A 17,503-nucleotide genomic window follows, 5' to 3' on the forward strand; every position below is an offset into this window, starting at 1 on the left:
CACATTGAAATTTGAAAAAATCTTGAATTCTATTCCGAGTGGACTGACGAAGCAAGAAATCATTATGGCTGAGAGCGCCCAATTTAAATTTACAACTATTTACATTGACACTTTTTGAATTATGATATGGACTAATAGATTGTTTGCATTATTGTTACGGCACTACAAGAGAGAAACCACGTAAGTTCAAGCATAAAATCACCGGCTAAGGATAAACAAATGAAACTAAGGGTATTTATATTCTCATTGAAGGATACGACAAAGAAATGACTCTTTTGTTTACTGGGACATTAATAATACTTGGATGGACAAGAAAAAAAAAAATTAAAATAATATTTCCTGCATCACGAAAAGCAACACTAAACAAAGAAATTTGCGGTAGTAAACAACAACAACAACAACAACAACAAAAGAAAAAATTGCACGAATATTTCAAAAGATTCAATAGGCTCTGTGCTCGATGCCCAAAACACCATACTACTGAACAATTGTTGCTCTGATTCTATTATAAATGCCTTGGCATGAAAGATTTGAACAATATTAATTATGCTACCCAATGAGCATTGGGGATAAAACTCCGAAAGGCGCATGAGAGTTTATTGCAAGGATGACTAAGAATTTGTAGCAATTCCGGACGAGAGAAGTTTAAGGTGCGGAAGATAATGAATCTATTCGACAGAAAATATTTTAATAGACAACGATTGTTTGTTAATTAGTTGTAGGGAATATACATCATATGAAAGCATGTGGTATTTGTACAAATTCGGAGCCTACGACTGATGTGAATATAATCGATTTTGTAATATAATCCTTATTAAAACAACTGAAATCCATTATTAATGTAATTTTTCTTTTAAGATATAAATGTTAGGAGACCACAGAAGTAAAAATAATAAAAGTAGAAATAAAAATTTTAAATAGAGATTAAAATATATACTCGTAGATCAAAATGGGTATTTTAATCATATTGTGCTTTCCATTTTTGTTTTTTTATTAACCAACATTGCTTATAATAATAGCATATATATATTATAAGATTATATCATGTATTTTTTAAAAGTTATTATATTAATTTAAATAGTATGTTGTTTGTAATCATAATATATCAATACTGTGTTATATTATAAAATTGAACAATAATATATAGTTATTACTGCTGTATATGTTCATGGAAAGAAAATGCATATATATAAATGTGATGACATCATTCACATACAAATATGAATCAACAATGGAAATGTAAACAATACAAATCGACAAATACTCACTCTCTACCATCAATGGATATAGATGATCCTCTGTATATATATATATATATAGTAGAATTCAACCTGCATCATGCAAGCAGCAGCAAATCATGGAGATTTCGGGACTTCTGGCAAACTAGGTTTAGGCAATTCCGGCACCTTCGGAACTTCCGGTAGCTTTGGGACCTCAGGTTTAGGCAATTCCGGCACCTTTGGGACCTCAGGTTTAGGCAATTCCGGCACCTTTGGGACCTCAGGCTTTGGAACTTCAGGCAGCTTCGGGAGTTCAGGCTTCGGAACTTCCGGCACCTTCGGGAGCTCAGTTTTTGGAACTTCCGGCACCTTTGGCACCTCAGGTTTCGGAACTTCCGGCAACTTCGGGAGCTCAGGTTTCGGAACTTCCGGCACTTTTGGCACCTCAGGTTTAGGAACTTCCGGCAGCTTTGGTAGCTCAGGCTTCGGAAGTTCCGGCAGCTTCGGGAGCTCAGGTTTTGGAACTTCCGGCACCTTCGGGACCTCAGGTTTCGGAAGTTCCGGCAGCTTCGGGAGCTCAGGTTTTGGAACTTCCGGCACCTTCGGGACCTCAGGTTTCGGAAGTTCCGGCAGCTTTGGGAGCTCTGGTTTAGGCAGTTCCGGGACCTTCGGGAGCTCAGGCTTTGGTACTTCCGGAATCTGGGGTTTTGGCAATTCTGGAATCTCCGGCTTGGTGGGTGTTTCGAGGAGCTGCCGTGCCGCCGCCGGGTGGAGGTTGCAGGTTATGGCTGCGAAAGTGATGATCAGCAGCAGGAGAAGAGAATTGCAGCCATGATCAAATAATGCCGCCATTGCTGCTAAGCTCGATAGATCGACGATACTGAACTCAATTGGCCGCCGATCGACGCCCAAAAACACAATTAATCAATATAATTATTGATGATCTGTGATTGATTTGAGGTTTTGAATGATGGATGGATTGAGAATTAGGGTTTGGAATTGGGGATTTTATAGGCAGAAGAAATTTCTTGTCCCTTTTTGGTTGGTGAGGAAATTTGAGTTTGTTTAACTTCCCATGACCTTTCTCACACTTATATTTATGATATTTTTATTCATGTATGAATTTTGAAATATATTTATAAGTAAAACAAATATAATGTGGATTTTATGTGTCGAAATTTTAGATGATGATGTTCGATTTTGTGGAGGATTATTTCCATGTGGTGGGTGAGAATTGTGCATTAGAAAATGCAATTAATTTATTTTATATGTGAATTTATTGGGTTTGGAAAAGCAGTCCACCTAATTTACTTCGTATAATATGAACAAATTTTTAATTGAAGTCTAAGTTAATTTGTTGTATATATGTATATGTTTAATTATATTTTGATAATAGAACTAATTATAATAAAGTTACTTCGACGGCGAATCATTACCCGCCAATAGGCAATAGGCTGGGAACAGCTCATTCGAGTGTTTTTTATCGAATATTGAAAAGTTTATTCAAAACTTCTATCAACAAGAAAAATTTTATTTCACCAGATTGTCGAGACACATGATGAATAATAAATTGATTCAAAAATTTGAACGAATTTCTAGAAAGTTTCAATAGGTTTTGTGCGCGATGCCCCGAACACTATATTTCTGAACAATTGTTGCTCCGATTCTCTTATAAAGTACTTGGCATGAGAGATTGATATAATACATGCTAGCCAATGAGCATTGGGAATAAAACTCCAAAAGGCGCCCGAGAATTGATTGTAGGGATGGCTAAGAATTTGTAGCAATTCCGAACAAGAGAAGCTGAAGGTTCGGAAGGTAATGGATCTATTTGGCAGCAACTTCTTGAATAGACAATGATTGTTCGTCAATTAGTTGTAAGAAATATATATTATATGAAAGCGTGTGGTATTTGGACAAGTTCGGAACCTACAACTAATGCATGTTGTCCCTTATACGAAGAAAGTCATGTTGATATCAATGCAACCAATTTCGTTCTACCAAGGCTGTTCTAATATAATCCTCATTTAAACAAGTGCATCAATTATTAATGTAATTTTATCTTTTAAGATATAAGTGTTAGGAGATCACAAAAGTAAAATTAACAAAAGTAGAAATGAAAATTTTAAATAGGGATTAATATATATACTCGTAGATTGAGAAGGTATTTTAATCATATTGTTATTTCCATTTACGTGTTTTATTTTTATTCTTTTATTGACCAACATTGGTTATATTTGATTTGCCCGGTTAGCATATGTGGTTCATTTTATACTTTACTTGTATCATATGAATATTGTTTATATGTCTTGATTCTAGTTTGTTATTTTCGTGAATTTTTACGGAATCTTACTGCCCGGTCAGCGAGTCGGAGGGTCAAGGGGTTGCTTGGGGTCGGGGGTGCGGAGTTGCCCCGATCCGACAGTATGTTGTATTAGGCTTTTGAATTTGTATTGGGTGAGCTCATCTGATGTATTCCCTTAATTTATTTGAATATATTTAGAGATATTTAATCAAACTTAATTTGTATAGAAAGTCGGCATTTGTAATATGTAACGTTGTTGTTGGTGAACCAAGTAAATCTATGTATTTTTTACATTTCTTCTAATTCGTTACAACAAATATTATCTTTTATATTAAAATTAATAATAGCATATATATATATTTATAGAATTATATAATGTGTTTTATATTTATTATATTAACTAAGTAGTATGTTGTTTGTAATTATAATATCTCCACTATATATGTCAATTATAAAATTAAACAATAGTTATTGCTGCAGTATATATTCATGGAAAGAAAATGCATAGTATATAAATGTGATGACATACAAATACAAATATGAATCAACAATGGAAATGTAAAACTGCAAGACACAACAGCATGTAAAAACAATACAAATGGCCAATTCCTCACTCTCTACCATCAATGGATATATATATAGTAGAATTCAATCTGCATCATGCAAGCAGCAGCAGATTATGGAGATTTCGGGACTTCTGGCAAACTAGGTTTAGGCAATTCCGGCACCTTCGGAACTTCTGGTAGCTTTGGGACCTCAGGTTTAGGCAATTCCGGCACCTTCGGGACCTCGGGCTTAGGAACTTCCGGCACCTTCGGGACCTCGGGTTTTGGAACTTCTGGCACCTTTGGGAGCTCAGGCTTCGGAACTTCCGGCAGCTTTGGGAGCTCAGGCTTTGGAACTTCCGGCACCTTCGGGACCTCGGGTTTTGGAACTTCCGGCAGCTTTGGTAGCTCAGGTTTTGGAACTTCCGGCACCTTCGGGAGCTCAGGTTTTGGAACTTCCGGCAGCTTTGGTAGCTCTGGTTTCGGAACTTCCGGCACTTTCGGGAGCTCAGGTTTTGGGACTTCCGGCAGCTTCGGGACCTCAGGCTTCGGAAGTTCCGGCAGCTTTGGGAGCTCTGGTTTAGGCAGTTCCGGGACCTTCGGGAGCTCAGGCTTTGGTACTTCCGGAATCTGGGGTTTTGGCAATTCTGGAATCTCCGGCTTGGTGGGTGTTTCGAGGAGCTGCCGAGCCGCCGCCGCCGGGTGGAGGTTGCAGGTTATGGCTGAGAAAGTGATGATCAGCAGCAGGAGAAGGGAATTGCAGCCATGATCCAATAATGTCGCCATTGCTGCTAAGCTCGATAGATCGACGATATTGAACTCAATTGGCCGGCCAAAAACACAATTAATTAATATAATTGTTGATGATCTGTGATTGGTTTAAGGTTTTGAGTGATGGATGGATTGAATATTAGGGTTTGTAATTGGGGATTTTATAGGCAGAAGAACTTTCCTGCCCCTTATTGGTTGTTGAGGGAGATTGAGTTTGTTCAACTTCCCATGGCCTTTCGTACACTTATATACATTATTTTTATTTTATATATGTATGAAATTTAGTTTAAAATATATTTAAAAGTAATGAAAATATAATGTGAATGTATGTGTCGAAATTTTGGATGATGATCGATTTTGTGGAAGATTATTTCCATGTGGCGGGTGAGAATTTTGCATTAGAAAATGAATTTAATTTTATTTATATGTGAATTTATTGGATTTGGAAAAAGCAGTCCACCTAATTACTACTTAATTCGTATAATATAAACATATTTTTAGTTAAAGCTATATTTATTGTATATATCTATATGTTTAATTATCAAATTTATCTTATAATTTTATAGTGTAAATTGCATTATTTTTTGGAAAGTAAGTATAATTTTATTTTTTAAAAAAAATAATGTATAATTTTTATTTTTTTATGTGATATAATTTTTCTTTTCCGAAACTGATATATAATTATATATATTTTTTAAATAATGTAATTATATATTTTTGGGTTAAAATGTAAAAATAAATTAAAGAGTAATTTATAAATATAAAATAATATAAAGAAGAAATATATAGGGAATATAGTTTTTAAAACGAACATTAAAGTTTATGTTGAAGTAAAATTACTCTACATCAACTACCGTAACTATTGCAACAATAGAGTAATGGGTTGAAGTTGATTTTATATTTTATTTATTGCATAATTTATACTAATTTGTTAGTAAATGCATGTTTAACTATGCAAGTATTATAAATATAATTGGATGAAATATTTTTAAGATCATTACTTGAATAAAAAAAATAAAGAAAAAAAATAATTATTTTTACAGTTTGTAAAATAAAGATGAATCATGGCTTAATTTTTATAAAGTATGAAGTAAAAGATTTGATCAAATTTTTATTTATTTTATTAAAAAAAAATTATTTAATTTAATTTATTTGCACAATACTTGTATATTGAGCATATATTAGTATTTGGATGAAGAAAATATTTTGTACGTATAATATAAAAAAATATTATAGTACGGTAAATGGGCTATAGTAATAGTCATAATAGACCGTACCAATGTGTCACGATATGATCTAATTAGCTTTGTGAATGGAATTTAAAGTAGGGGGTTTAGCCCGTCCGTCCGCCTACTAATCAAAGAGGTTGAGAGTTGTCCTGTAAGGGATGACCGGGTGATGTGGGGAGTGAAATTGTGACCGTGAGGTCATGGGTTTAAATTTCGGCGCCTAAAGGTCCACCTGCCACGTATGGTTCACATAATATGACTTGCATTGTTGGGTCTTTTCTTGTCGGACCTAGTTTGCAAGATATTAAATTCAACAGGGTATTTATCCAGTTGGCACTTTCGAGTAGTGACTGCAGATTCCCACATTATAAAAAATAAAGGAGGTTGAAAGTAAGAATAAGCACGAACTATTGAAACAAATAATAAGAAGAAAAAGATAGTAATAGGGACGAGCCTAAAGGAATGCCCGGGTGTGGACAACATATAGTGAATGTTGCAACTAGATATGAGATTGCATCTTCTTAAAGACAAAGTGTTTGAGTGAAACTTAGAGTGCATTTGGTCGAGGAAATTTGCCTCGAATTTTGTTATTTATTAAGTAATTTTTCTCTTAAAAAATATTAAATTAAATATTTTTTATATTATATTAAAATTAATTTTATATCCAAAAACCTGCTAATTATATCAAATTCTGCAATTGTTCAAATTTAATTTTTTTTTTATTATTTAAAACTCATACCCAAAATTCAAATTTTCAACTAAACACGCAGTCAACACTTCTTTATTGCATTGCCAAGAGAGATCGAAGATGAAGATTTTCCAACACATTGCGGAGACATCTAGATCTTCTACGGGAAACAGCTTCCGGAAATAGCAACAACTGGATGGATTCTTCCTATACGGCTCAGGATCTCCGGATACTCCAAGCGGTGCTCCGACAATGGCCAGTGCTCCGGCAAACACCAAAAAACAGCAAACAGTTTCAAAGTTCTGAAATTAAAAGTCTGGAATTTTTTTAAACTAATACATATTCGGAATTTCCAAGATTATTTGAAATAAGTTCGGAATTTTCGAAACTATTCAATATAATAAATTATATATTTAATATAGCTTTTAAAAATCCGAAACTATTTTACATAGTCTCCAAGTTTCCGAGACATTTTCCGAGACTAAGAAAGGAAATTCTAGTACTAAAAGGTTTTATTTGTTTTGTGTTTTTGTATAAATATATTTTTTTCTTTTTCAATATTACATGTTGATTGACTTTCATTTGTAAATAAATAAATAATTTATAGATATACCTAATTGCTTAAATTTTTAAATGAAACGAATATATACATTATCTAGTATGCTATCACAATCATAAATATTGTGTTCGAATCCCACTGTTCCGATTTGCCCTACAAAATACACCGGCCCGATAGTATTTGTACTTTGCAAGATATCTTAACACGAAATATATAGTATAACAACATACACAAATAAAAGGGGCATAACATAGTCCGTAATTGTATGATGGCGTAGAGAGTAAACTTGTGATCGTAAGATTATAAATTTAAGTTCCGACGCCTTCAGATTCATGTGTCACACGTGATTCGTTTAGTCTAACTTGTGTTGTAGACTTAGTTCACGGGAGTTTCTATCAAAATATATATATACATATATAAATCCATCCCACTAACAAATGAGGTAAAACAATAGGAAGAAAAAGAGTACATGCATTGTACAAACACAATCTCGATGAAAGTGATGGCTGCCCGCCCTGCCCTGCCCACTGCTCATTTCTTTCTTAGACAAATCCAATCCATTCCAAAAATACAAACTAACAAACAAACAAAAGGGTTCTTTTTGGCCTGCCCTATCACTATCAAAACCAATCACAAACAAACCCTAATCCATAACATCATCAAAATCCATCAACAACCTTAACATCATCAAACTCATCACTTCTTCTTCATCTTCTTCTTCTTCCTTAATATCATTGTGCCCCAAAATCCCAAACATGAATTATCCCATCCCCAGATGAAGCTGCCACATACCTTTCATCCACAATTAGGGCATCACATTCCCCAATCATCTCATCCACATTGTACAAACTCCTCCCATTCTCTATCTCCCAAACCCTAATCACCCCGCCGACGAAAACGACGGCGTACCCTCCGTTTACGCTCCCTAGAGCCCCCCTATGCTGCGCCGCCCCCCTCACCGGGAACCTACACACTTCGTCGAGATTCTCCGCTCGTCGAATGCTCGCCACACCCCTGCCGTCCACTACCATTGCTGACTCGTCGTTTGCGTCGAACATCCCCACCATTATCCCCCTCCGGATCTCCTCTTCGCCTAATATAACCCCTTGATTCCGTAGGTCGAATACGATCACTCGGAGATTCGTGCATGCCACGGCGCTCTCGTGGCACGTCACTCTCACCCGCCCGATTAGATCGGTTAGCTCGGTTAGTAGATGCCACCCCATTACGGCTTCCGGATCGGTTAGGGTTCCGCCGACGAAAACTAGCTCCTCAGTCTCACCGTTCCATATGTGGAAGGCCCGGCCCGGGACACCTACACGACGATCGGATAAATTTTGTATTAATAGTTGATTATTCGTGTTTTTGCGATCGCAATGAAATCGATGAGAACTCACCTGCGAAGAGGCCGACCCACCACTGGCTGCTGCCGGCGAAGTCGACCAATGCGCCGTCGTTCACGACGTCGCCCAAATGCGCGCGGCGCAGCGGCGTGATGCCGTTGATGACGGCTGCGTGGATGTCGCCGTCGACGGTGGCGAACACGAGGCTGTAGTCGGATAGGATGATCCCCGAGACGGCGCTTGAGAATCGACCGAGACGATCGCGGTGCTGCGGGTAGAATGTGGAGACGTGAAGCCGGCTCGGAAGATGGAACAGGCGAACGGCGCCGTTGGAGAACCCGGCGGCAATGTGGCGGGTCGACAAGGCAAGCCTGCGACACACGAGTCCGTCGTTGTTGTTATTGTTGTTGTTGTCGTCCTCCGGCGCGACAAATTGGAGTGTGGTGTAGATGTATCTCGGCACGCGGAAATTGCTCGCCGTCCGGTGCCGGTAGATGTACTCTTCGCGCCAAGTGCCACGCTCGAGGCTTCGAACGTTCCAGATACGTCTCGCCAAGTTTTGCCACAGCAACTCGGAACGCGATATCATAAGCCACGTCGAGCAAACCTGCAGCCGTCAATTCGTACAATTTTCAATAAAAATATACTATTTTCGCTCGTCAAAATAGTTTATAAATAACATTTTAAATCAAAATCACAACAAATTCAGGTACAAAATGAAACTCAAGAACTTACTGGAGCAATAGATCGAACACCTTGCATGCATAAATGTTCATAAACCCAAAACAACAAATTGGAACACAATCAAAAGCCAAACAGATTAAAAATCTCAATCAAACAAAGAAATTATCGAGACAGAAACAAACAAACGAGCAAAGCAGGTCTAGGAAGAAATCATAATTAATCATTTCAATGATGCATTGTTGACTCGATGCGACTGACACCATTGCCGACCACTGCATCAAATATTGCAAAGGCCAAGAATATATATATATATATAAAGATGTATGTATTGTTGGATGAGCATTCTTCTCTAATCTCTCTAATAATATTTGCAGATTTTAAAAAGACGCCTTTTTTCACTGCGCAGGCTCGTCTTGGGAAGGAATCCCCACATTCAATATCATGCTTTTGAACAAAATAAATTGACAGATACAAATTGTTCCCAAATCCAAGATATCTGATGATCAGGCAGGCGGGCAGGCAGGCATGCCAAATCCCCATTTAATTTAATCGACTTAAAAATACCCATTCCCATACTGATTTATATATATTGAGGGGGTGAGAAAATCGAAGGAATCAGGTAGCCTGACATAGCTAAGCATGGACTTTATACTTTTGTCCTGATCGATCTCTGCGTGATGTAATGCTCCAATCTCTGCTACTCACTGACAGCTTTTCCCTCGTTTAAATGGTCGCAATATTCATGATACAGATATCTTTATATACATATAGAGAGAGATAGAGAAAGATTATTGAAAGCCAAAGTACACACCAATTCAGACAACCTAATGAGAAAAATCACTGCAAGTTCACAGCTGTCTGCCTAACATGAAAACAAATTGGTTTTCAAGGCCTTTGGAGAAGAAGAAGAAGAAGTAGAAGAAGTACTTGCACAGGTAGAGAGAGAGAGAGAGAGAAGAGAGAGAGAGAAAGAGACAGACAGACAGATAGACAGAGACAGACACAGATACAGACACAGAAGACCCAAGGGACAAGACGATGACTCGAACACTTCATTTTCAAAAAAGCACACATACTTTCTGGACTCTTTACAAATCAATTTTGCACATCTACAAAGATAGGAGTATTCATATATATAGATATATAAAGATATGTATCTATATATGAATGTATGTATTTAATTCGGCAGAAGGGTCTCCATCAATATCCTGAGCTACGGTATAAACTTGACAGAGAAAGCAGAAGTAGAGCTCTCTCTCTCTCTATCTATCTATCTCTCTCTCTCTCTCTCTCTCTCTCTCTCTCTCTCTCTCTCTCTCTACAGAAAGGTATCTTCCAAAGGAAAGGAAAGCCATTTCTGAAACAAAAAAAAAAACCCTTTTTTCGAAGGTTAAGATCGGATCCAAAAGGTCTGTCCAAAAATGGATAAACCCTCTGATGGCAGAAGATGAAAGAGTTTCTGAGCTTTTCATGGTTTGACCTTAACAAACAGAAGAGTCAATTTCTCTCAATCTTTGTAACTACAAAATTGATGGATGAATCGAATCGAATCCTTAATTAAAGCTAAATCTTGTCGTTAATGAAGGCAAAGAGACTGAGTTTAGGGCACAGTGTTTAACCATGATTTGGTCAAAGATTGCGCAGATTATCTTGCGATGTGATGATGTGACGTAACTTAATCGACTCAATAAAAATTAAATAATTAAATAGAAGTAGAATTTTAAAGAATTAAAAAATTAAAATTTTAAAAATTAAAAATCTTGTCTTTTTAATTCAATTCAATGCCTAAGGCGACAATCATTAAAAGCTCATCACCAAGAATTCCAATCCCTACAAACAAAATCCCCATTCCATGTCCCCACACACACACACGCACGCACACGTGTTTGTGCGTGTATATATATATAATTATAAATCAATCAATAAATAGGAGATGAAAATTAATAATAATAATAATAATAATAATAATAATGCACCTGAAAGATGTGTTCAACGAGGGCTTGAGCAGCAGCAAGACGACCATCGGAGAGGTAAGCATCAATGGCGACTTGGAAAGCTAGGGCTTCGACGAAAGGCTCAGGCCAGACACCATTGCTCGGCCTAATCCTCCTCGACGAAGGGCCGGCGACATCTCCCCCACCGCCGCCGCCGCCGCCGCCATCACGTCGTCTTCCAGGAGCTTCTTCCGAAGACGATGATGATGATGATGACGACGACGACGTTGACATGCTTAAAAGGAAAATCGAAATCAAAATCAAAATCAAGATCAAAATTAGAGATGTGTAAAAAGGGTGAAATGGGGACACAAATCTAAAGCTAAGGGTCCCCAAAATGGGGACTGATTCAGTTTTGGGAGATTATGTACACAGCAGAGGAGACTTAACTTCCCTCGGACCTCTCAACCCCCCCACCCTCCCTGCCTATATATATATATATATAATCTCTAATTTAATAATAATAAATATGTGAAAATATTAGTATAAAGGACAAGCTTCCGCATGCAAAGCCAAATCAGGATCTAAAAAGTTGTGGGTCAGATGATATAAACACACACAAATATATATACATATATATATATATAGAGAGAGAGAGAGAGAGAGAGAGAGAGAGAGAGAGAGAGAGGAGGGAGAAGGAGGGCCTGGAGGAACTTGCACAGGTTTTAAAATAGTTGAATTCACTGTTCTGTCTGAATTGAATTGGTGGTTTATTTGTTTGTTTGGGATTAATTTATGTATGTATTTTGGTTATTATTATTACTACTCCCATCTTCCAAAATTATACTTTTTATTGTGTTTGGATACGAGATTTAAGAAATAGTGATATTATATCGATAGTCGGTAAAATATATAGACAAATGACTTTTTTAGCCTTGTGAATATATGAGTGTAAAAAATAGTGACAATTGTGTAATAATAATGAAAATGTAGAAATAGTTTTATAGTGATATAATTATTTATGAAAATGAGACTATTGTTTTAGAACGGATAAAAATGGTAAACAAGACTATTGGATTGGTACGGAGGGAGTATCTCCCTCGTCTCGAAAGTTTGTCAATTTTCATAATTACTATTTCTTATTTTAGTAATTATAACTACCACCTAATATAATAAATATTCTTTTAATTTAAACTATATTATATAAATATCATTACTTTTATATTACACAATATTAATATGAATATTTTCGTCTTTTTCACTATAATTTATTATAATACTAATATTCAAAAATTTGCGTGCAAAACATAAAACGGCAATTTTGCACCACGACGGAGGGAGTATTTTTATTGAGAACACACTTTGTATTTTACTATCTCCGTCCCGGAAAAAGAGTAATGTTTACTTTTTGTACGTAAATTTTTTAATATTAGTATTATACTATTTATTTATAGTGAAAAAGACAAAAATACTCCTATTAGATTGCATGATATAAAAGTAATAATATTTGTGTAATATATTGAAAGTTGTAAGAGTATTAATTATGTTAGGTAGATATACAATTACTGAATAAGAAAGTAATATCCTTGTTTTAGGACGGATAAAAATAGAAAATCGTATCTTCTTATGGGACAGAGGGAGTATTTTATTTTTGTGATTTGTATTTCCATAAAATAGTTATTGGTGTGGAGTATTACATTAAAATGCTTTATATGGAAATAGTAAATAAAATGATTTAAAATACAAACCAAATAATAAGAATTTGTTTGGTTGTAGTTTTGAAATTGATTTAAAATAAAAATATTGATATAAATTTTTGTTTAAATAATATTTTAATTTGATATTTTATGAAAAATAAATAATATATTTTTATTAAAAATTATTTTGAATAAATAATGACTATTCTAATTTGAAATATTAAAATAAAAAATAATAAATTTAGTACTAATTTACCATATAAAATATTATAGAATTGTTTAATTTCTATAAGGCCTATACATTATTCAACAAAATCTTCCTCTTCAAAGCTCTTAAATCAATCATATCATTTACATGTAAACGTATTACTAAAAAATTAATTTTAGATTTAAAATATTATACTCTCTCCGTCCCATTGAAAGGTTGTCATTTTTCATTTTCGTCCGTCCCAAAACAAGATTACCATTTCCTAATTTAGTAATTGTACTACTTACCTAACATAATAAATATCTTTCCAATTTACAATATATTACACAAATGTCATTACTTTTATTACTTTTATATTACACTATAATAATATGGATATTTTTGTCTTTTTTACTACAATCCAATATAATATTAATATTCAAAAATCTACATGCAAAAAACAAACATCACTCTTTCACCGGAGACGGAGGAAGTATTAAATATTTATTTATATTTATTAAATATTATATATATTTTAAACTCAAATCTAAAATTCAAAAGAGCACAACCTATGTATACCCAATGTTCTACCTCAAAATAAAATTATAATATACAAAATTAAATAAAAATAAAAATACACCTAAAGTAAACAAACTTATTAATGTATACTAATATTTATTTATTAAATAATAGTATAAAGTATATATTTATAGGTATATATTGAATATGGTATTTAATTATGTTTATTCATTAGTATTAAAGTGTATAGTTCACTACCGGTATCAACCCATATTTTTTAAGATGGTTTGTAAATGTTGAAGACAATATTCAATGTATATAACTTCCCTAAATTAATAAATGAAACATTTAAAGTGCCTCTTTTATTTTATTTTATTTCCCTTATTTATTTTTTTTAAACAATTTTATTATTCCGTTGCAATAAAGAGTCGGGTGCGGGTGGTTCGTACAGTATAGTGTTTTCGGGTTACAATAAAGAGTCGGGTGTGGTTGTTTGTAGTTTGGAGTAATTTCGAGACTTTTGTGGACAGTTTTGGAATATTTCGATAATTTGAAAATAAAAGTATACTACTAGATATTTTTTCTGATGTAAGAATATTTTTATTTTAATTGTATATGGTATTTGAATGTTAAAATACTTTTTTGATATAATATGTAAAATAAATTGTGTAATAGTTTTAAGATAACAATAATAATAAGTTGTGCTAAATTAAACACCATTTTTATTGAAACTTTTAAATGAAAAAATATATATATAGTTTAAATATAATATTTTTTTAAGTCAAAAAAACGTTAGATTAGATAAAAAGCCAGTGCATATTATATTTTGGTAAATTAAGAATACTTAGATAAATTTGAATATGCAACCAATGATACCCTCTAGTTTATAAATGTGTTTTCTTTAAAAAATTAAATTAAATTAAATAATTTGGATTTAATATTTCATAATAAAAACAATATATTTTCATAAGAAACTCAAAAAAACATAGCTAAATAAGTTTTTATTTGAATTTTTTTATTCAACATTTGAGTTAAATAGTATAGTGATGTAATATATTATGAAATAAAAATAATATATTTTTATTAAAAAGCATACTAATTGAATAATTAAATATATTTTTTGTTAAAAAAAGATAATAACAAAACAAATCCATGCATGGTCAGTATTGTTGTTGTTGTTATTATAATTGTCCACATTAAATGAAAAATAAAATGAAAGCAAAAACACTGGCCTATGAATGAACCTTGTTTGCAGTTGATATGATATTAAAAAAATAAAAAATATATATATATATATAATGTTTTATAGAATAAAATAAAATAAATATTTTTACAAAAATTTTGATGATTGAATAATAAAAAATAAAAATAAATTAAGCATACCTTAATAATATATACCATTATTTCTGATTTAGATAGAAAATTTCAAGTTAAGTGAGATGTAGTTGATAGACAGTATTAAATTTGTGGTAAATTTAGTTAAGTGAAGGTAGAAATGGTAGATGTGAACTTTAGAATTTCGACAAATTTGGTATCTTTTATTTTTATTTTTTGAAGTACATGCATACACTACTATGCCAAATAGTATCAGTGTGTATGGTTGTGAGTTTGGAGCTATCAATAAAATTTTGAATTAATATAATTTTTCGATTTTCATATAAATATAAATAAATATTGATTTGATATTTTAAATAAATAAATAAAATTTATTTAAATAATCCAAATATATCTCTTGAAACTTTAGCATTTGGATTCTCTATTTGGTTTAGCAACTAATGATTGATGGGTTAATCATTTATAATATATTAATATTATAATATTATATAAAATAAAATATAGTAAATGTATATTAAAATACCCTACATCATTTTTAAGTATTTTATATTAAAAATAAAATAATATTGTTTATAAAATAATATAAATTAAATATATTTGAATTAATATATCTATAAAATCACATTTAATTTATTTTTATATAATATTATATAAATATTTTAATTCTACACCCATCACTCACATCATTTATTATCTAGTATTTATAATTAATAAAATTATCTCAAATAATTCAAATATAAAACTGTTCAAACCAAAATTTCATCTTAAACTTCTGCCTAAACTAAATCTAAATTTCAGTATAATATAATAAATAAAAATTTAATATTTAACTTAATATATTAAAAGAATTTTTTTTAAAAAAAAATAAATTGTAAAAAACCTAATAAAACCCACATCCAATTTGGTCTATAACAAAGTCTGTTTCGTCCCTAATTGTCTAATTGTCTGGTGGTGGAGTGAACTCTTGAACTCTTGACTATAAGGTAATAAGTTCAAATCTCAGATGTCTTTAGGTTCATCGTTATACATGGTTCACCTAGTATAATTTGACTTGTCGTACCTAATTTGCATAGTATTAAATTCAGCCGATAATAATAATAATAATAATAATAATAATAATAATAATAATAAGGTCTATTTCCAATCAACAAAGTAAATTAACAAGGTCTATGACATCCCCTAAGGAATTATCCGATAGTATAAGAATGGACTCGTAATTATGAAATCATGACACATTTGAATTTTATTTAACACAGATGATTAATCTATTGTAATTTGTATTATAAATCTAATTTGTAGGTTATTAGGTTCCAACATCTCGTCTCACAATCAAATAAAAGATACCGAACCCTCTTAGATGATCCATATCAAAACATGAGTTTCTCATTCAAATATAAGAATCATCTCCTTCAAAATGAGGCCAAAACTCAACAAATAAATATTTTTCTCAATGTGTTTTTTCAAAAATAAATAAATAAATAAATATTTCTCTAAATTCCTTACACAAATTTCCTTCAAAGCCCATGAAAAGCCCACTTCATAAATAAAAAGTGTGTGTGTGTGAGAAAGGCACACCAAATCAATCAAAATTGATTTTCTGAGTTTGGATTTTGAGTTGATATTTGAATATTAAAAATTTTGAATTTGAATAATTGTATGATGTAATATAAATAAGTGTTGATGTGATGTTTTGAATGTAAAATTGATTTTTAATATAATATAAAAAATAAAAAATAGGTGTTTGATTTGATATTTTTTATGGAAAAAATGAGATTAACAGTGTATTTAAAATCTAATCTCCCGAACAAACACATTTGAAAACATACTCATGTTGTATTGTTTTTTTACTATAATATGTGTTATCCATTCAATTTTAATATAATACAAATACTCCCTCCGTCCCAATAAGAAATATCAATTTGTTTTTTGTACGTTGTTTTAGAAATATTAGTATTATATTGGGATATAGTAAAAATAAAGTAGAAAGAACTAAAATAACCTTGTTAGTATGTGTAATATAAAGGTAACATCAAGTCTGTAATATATTGTAAGTTGTAAGGGTATTTGTAATGTTAGGTAGATAATACAGTTACTAAAAAAATTGGATACATTGTTATGGGACGGACTAAAATGAAAAAATTGATACTTTATTATGGGACGGAGAGAGTATAAAATATAAATGACCAATATATGTAAAAGACAAATAATTTATAATCATTCACAACATGTAGTATATATATATATATATATATTCATATATAGCAACTATGTTATTTTATTTAACATATTGTACAAAAAATTAGTATTGTGTTGGTTTATTTATTCAACATTGTAATCAATACGATAAATAAATCAAAATATATACTTCTTCTTTAAAATATTTGTTTAATTGTATTAATGCAAATTCAATGAATTCTAATAATATTATTGTAAATGTAAAAGATAAGCTCATAAAAGATTTAAGAAAAAAATGAAAAAAATTCTAAT

General features: G+C 32.2%; 2 protein-coding genes across 4 annotated transcripts; both read right to left on the reverse strand.

The window, feature by feature from the left end:
* Positions 1 to 1,184: 1,184 nt before the first annotated feature.
* On the reverse strand, positions 1,185 to 4,955 carry LOC127264755 (protein PELPK1-like). 2 transcript variants are annotated; one of them, XM_051294264.1, is made up of 5 exons: positions 4,437 to 4,955; positions 4,281 to 4,370; positions 1,458 to 1,697; positions 1,315 to 1,424; positions 1,264 to 1,284 (listed from the first exon to the last, which is right to left on the reverse strand). In XM_051294264.1, the coding sequence occupies exons 1-4, from the start codon at positions 4,854 to 4,856 to the stop codon at positions 1,356 to 1,358; spliced, it is 819 nt and encodes a 272-aa protein (XP_051150221.1). In that variant the 5' UTR covers positions 4,857 to 4,955; the 3' UTR covers positions 1,264 to 1,284; positions 1,315 to 1,355. The 2 variants fall into 2 exon arrangements, with proteins under 2 accessions (XP_051150220.1, XP_051150221.1); XM_051294263.1 differs by having other exon boundaries at positions 1,185 to 1,424.
* A 2,901-nt stretch (positions 4,956 to 7,856) lies between these two features.
* LOC127264982 (transcriptional regulator STERILE APETALA) lies at positions 7,857 to 11,649 on the reverse strand. Of its 2 annotated transcripts, none has more exons than XM_051294602.1 (3): positions 11,321 to 11,649; positions 8,715 to 9,267; positions 7,857 to 8,632 (listed from the first exon to the last, which is right to left on the reverse strand). In XM_051294602.1, exons 1-3 carry the CDS (start codon positions 11,570 to 11,572, stop codon positions 8,049 to 8,051), a joined length of 1,389 nt encoding a protein of 462 aa, XP_051150559.1. In that variant the 5' UTR covers positions 11,573 to 11,649; the 3' UTR covers positions 7,857 to 8,048. The 2 variants fall into 2 exon arrangements, with proteins under 2 accessions (XP_051150559.1, XP_051150560.1); XM_051294603.1 differs by lacking the exon at positions 11,321 to 11,649 and adding an exon at positions 9,396 to 9,806.
* Positions 11,650 to 17,503: the final 5,854 nt, after the last annotated feature.

This window comes from Andrographis paniculata, unplaced genomic scaffold (assembly GCF_009805555.1).
Source record: "Andrographis paniculata isolate CXL003 unplaced genomic scaffold, ASM980555v1 Contig71END, whole genome shotgun sequence".
NCBI lineage: Eukaryota > Viridiplantae > Streptophyta > Magnoliopsida > Lamiales > Acanthaceae > Andrographis > Andrographis paniculata.

Excerpts from the sequence above, each read along its gene's own strand:
- LOC127264982 (XM_051294602.1), bottom strand. The coding sequence starts at position 11,572 with ATGTCAACGTCGTCGTCGTCATCATCATCATCATCGTCTTCGGAAGAA. Across the intron at positions 9,268-11,320 it reads TCGTTGAACACATCTTTCAG|GTTTGCTCGACGTGGCTTAT; the intron begins GTGCATTATTAT and ends TGACGGCTGCAG. Across the intron at positions 8,633-8,714 it reads GTGGGTCGGCCTCTTCGCAG|GTGTCCCGGGCCGGGCCTTC; the intron begins GTGAGTTCTCAT and ends ATCGTCGTGTAG.
- LOC127264755 (XM_051294263.1), bottom strand. The coding sequence starts at position 4,856 with ATGGCGACATTATTGGATCATGGCTGCAATTCCCTTCTCCTGCTGCTG. Across the intron at positions 4,371-4,436 it reads CAAAACCCGAGGTCCCGAAG|GTGCCAGAAGTTCCAAAACC; the intron begins GTGCCGGAAGTT and ends GAGCTCCCAAAG. Across the intron at positions 1,698-4,280 it reads CGGAATTGCCTAAACCTGAG|CTACCAAAGCTGCCGGAAGT; the intron begins GTCCCAAAGCTA and ends CCGAAGCCTGAG.